Below are 3,239 nucleotides of genomic sequence, written 5' to 3'. Positions count from 1 at the left end.
CATTTCCTCTGTGTCTGGATGCATTGGATACCTATTTTATCTGCTCAATGAATTTTTCACATAGCCACCTCTTCTGAGGAAAAGGTCTTATTCTATTATATAGTTCTAATTATATATTATATAGAACTATCCTACTAGTTCTATAGCTTATACCATTGCATAAATTCTAATCTTAACAAAGGAGATAATGAAAACCACATTGTTAAGATTTCTTAAGACAAGACAGAACAAGTAAGAGGAAGGGGTTTGTGTTTATACTTTAAACAACATAACTGAAATGAAGCAAATTCCTTGGCTTAAGTAGACTATTTCTTCCTATAAAGTACTCTGTAAATAGAAGGAGCTCAGGTAGATTTAATACTGTTCCTAGATTATGATACCAAACTGTAAAAACAAAAATAGTTCTAAACTCCAATTCTCTACCAGCAAAAATACAGCCTATGTAAATGCCCTAGTAACTCTCAGAAGTACAGGAACATGAAACTTCAAATTAAAAATGACTTACTGCAGTCACTAATTTGATGGCACATAACTGTAGTTCACTGACATTTTCTACAAAGAAAGGTGTTATTCCCATAGATGATATCTATTAACAGAAAGAAGTTATTTTAAGTATATTTGACTAACAAACTGATATTTATACAGTTTCACAAGCAGATTATTCATTCATCAGGTAAAGTATTCAACACCATGTATTACTTCATATTATTTGCAAAAAAAGTTATTAAAGGATATTTTAATACAATCAGGTTAAACTTTTCTTAAGTGTAGAATGAGTGCCATTAACAATTTGAACATTAAATGTTCTTCTGCAGATTACATGCTACAGAACAAAATAGTCACTGATGCTAAGAATTCAAACATTTGTACTGATGCCATACTTCATGTCATTGAGACAATCACATTTCACAATCTCTCTAGGAAAGAAAAAAAATACTATTCTCAGACAAATTTTTATGATAAAACTTACTTGAAGAATAGTTGTATCGGTGAGAAGCTGTATCTCTAGCAACTCTGACAAACTGCTGACAATGTCACAAACTTTGTTATATAAGATCACTATAACTCTTTGCTTGTGGGTGGAACACTTGGCACGTTTTGCTTTAGAGCTTAAAACACCACCTAGAAAATGAAAAATTTCTTTATTAATTTTTCAGTATTTCACTTTCATCAAATATTAGAAAGATGATCATATTCCTCACAAAATGTCTCCAAAATAACTCCATGACTACAGCTTTGTAAATGCAATTGCTTAAAGAAGAAAAACTATTTAGTAAAATCAGCTGGAAAGCAAGAATTTCATATTTTCATAATTGCTCTGAATTCTGGATCCAAAGAATTTTAAAACCATTCTTGATCACCCGTCAACTGAAGATATGCATGTGACAACAAAACATACTAACCACCATGAGCATCCACTCTATACACAGGATCATACTGAGGATAGAGAGTGTTCTGCAAATGAAATTTTGTGTACTGAATAACTCTTTCTATTACATCCTCAATATATACAGCTTTAGGCATATTTGGGGATGTCATAATATTGATAGCAGTAAGACAAGCATCAGCAGATTTTGTCACTCTCTCCATAATAAGATCTCTCCATAATCTCTCCTCATCTTCAGTGTCATTGTTCTGTAACAGGAGATAAAAATATGATAGTTAAATTTTTATCCATACCCAGTAAAATATAACACTATTTTAATAAACTTACATATACACACACATACAAAATGTAGTATTTCCTTTATGATACAAAATAGTTTGTTTTAGAAATTAACAAATGCTTGTTTTATTAGCAACAGTTTTATAACCCTAAGTTACAAGTCTTCAGTATCTTATGGTATTCTGGTAAAACACAAAGAAGCTTTCTGTGTATCATTGGGAAGCACTATGAAGGAAGACTGTCACATTCTCTACTTAAGAATGATGTACCTTACTCAAAATCTAAACTCACTCACCTAGTGTTTTCTCCAGTGGCCTATACACACCAGTTGCTGCTTTGATCAGTCAAACTTTTGCCACTGGAGGGAGTTTTTACTCCAAAAGACTGTTAAGTGACACACAACTCAGGAGAATACAACTTTCTCCACAACTCATCTACATAAACGTGTTTAAAACATGTCTTATCAAATATGACCATTTAGATTTAGCACAGGGTATGGAATCTCTGCATTTTTGTGTTTGCACAAGTTATTAAAAAAACCATGCATAAGATTATGACTACCCAGCACTACTGAAATATTGTAATAATGTTATTAATAGCAAAACTAGGTGACATTTTTAATAACTTCTCTGGTACATGGAAAAATAATCATTCTTGCCAGTATAACAGCACAGTTCAATACTGCTTTCCTTGTAAAAATAAGGGGTTGGTAAAACCATATAAACTTGTTCCATTTGGGGTAAGGGAATCTAAGTATCACAGTACATTATATATATATTTGAAAAATCAACAAATATCTGAAAATCAGGAGATAAACGTAAATTTGTTGTGCACAATGGCTTTTAAACATTTGATCCTTACACAATGGAGGTTTAAAAGAAACCCAACACCAAAAAAACCCACAAAAAAATCCAAGTACTTTAAAATATTTTCTTTTTTTTTTCCTAATTAATCTTGCAAGTGCAAGAAAAAAATACATCTGGAAAATATCCTGACATGGAGGTAGGATATTTTCATTGCACTGTAAAAGAAATAAGCTTACTCCTTAGCAGATGCTTTCTTTGCCATAATGACCTGAATCATGTTTAATGGGTTTTAAGAAAAAAAACTAAACTTGCTTGGCTAAAGATTGCTTCTTTTAACTGAAAGTTTGTCTCTGAAATACAATAATTGGACAATTTCATTACCTATTTCATAATCTTGAGTTTTACTATGAAAAGCTTAAAGAAAAATATCACTTTAAAGGAATTGTCATAAAGACTCAATCATATTCAATTACAACAGGCAAACCAGAACCTTCTATTCACTTACTTTTCATATTGCTAAAGACATTCAGAACTATCTATCGAAAGTCTGAAAACCAACAAGTGACCTAAATGAAAATATTTAGGTACAAATAATATGTCTCTGGGTTTCATTTACAAGTTCAAATTCTTCCTTTCCAATATACATAAATACTCTCCATTTCTGCAGATGAAGGGGTTTTTTCCCCAAAAATGCTATTCTTGCTACAATATTGTTTTGACTAGAAAGTGCAGAAATAAAAAAATTAATTAATTAATGTGTAATATTG

The 3,239-nt window shown here is 31.1% G+C and overlaps 1 protein-coding gene across 1 annotated transcript; it reads right to left on the bottom strand.

Moving 5' to 3' along the window:
• Positions 1-505: 505 nt before the first annotated feature.
• Positions 506-1,635, bottom strand: LOC103798874 (nipped-B-like protein; the record flags this gene model as incomplete). The annotated part of the gene is made up of 3 exons (XM_009071157.1): positions 506-586; positions 971-1,122; positions 1,404-1,635. Coding segments are annotated over 3 exons (465 nt in total), but the record flags the coding sequence as incomplete, so codon positions are not given.
• Positions 1,636-3,239: the final 1,604 nt, after the last annotated feature.

This window comes from Acanthisitta chloris, unplaced genomic scaffold (assembly GCF_000695815.1).
Source record: "Acanthisitta chloris isolate BGI_N310 unplaced genomic scaffold, ASM69581v1 scaffold43953, whole genome shotgun sequence".
In the NCBI taxonomy this organism is placed as follows: domain Eukaryota; kingdom Metazoa; phylum Chordata; class Aves; order Passeriformes; family Acanthisittidae; genus Acanthisitta; species Acanthisitta chloris.
This window is presented reverse-complemented; position numbering and strand designations above follow the sequence as displayed.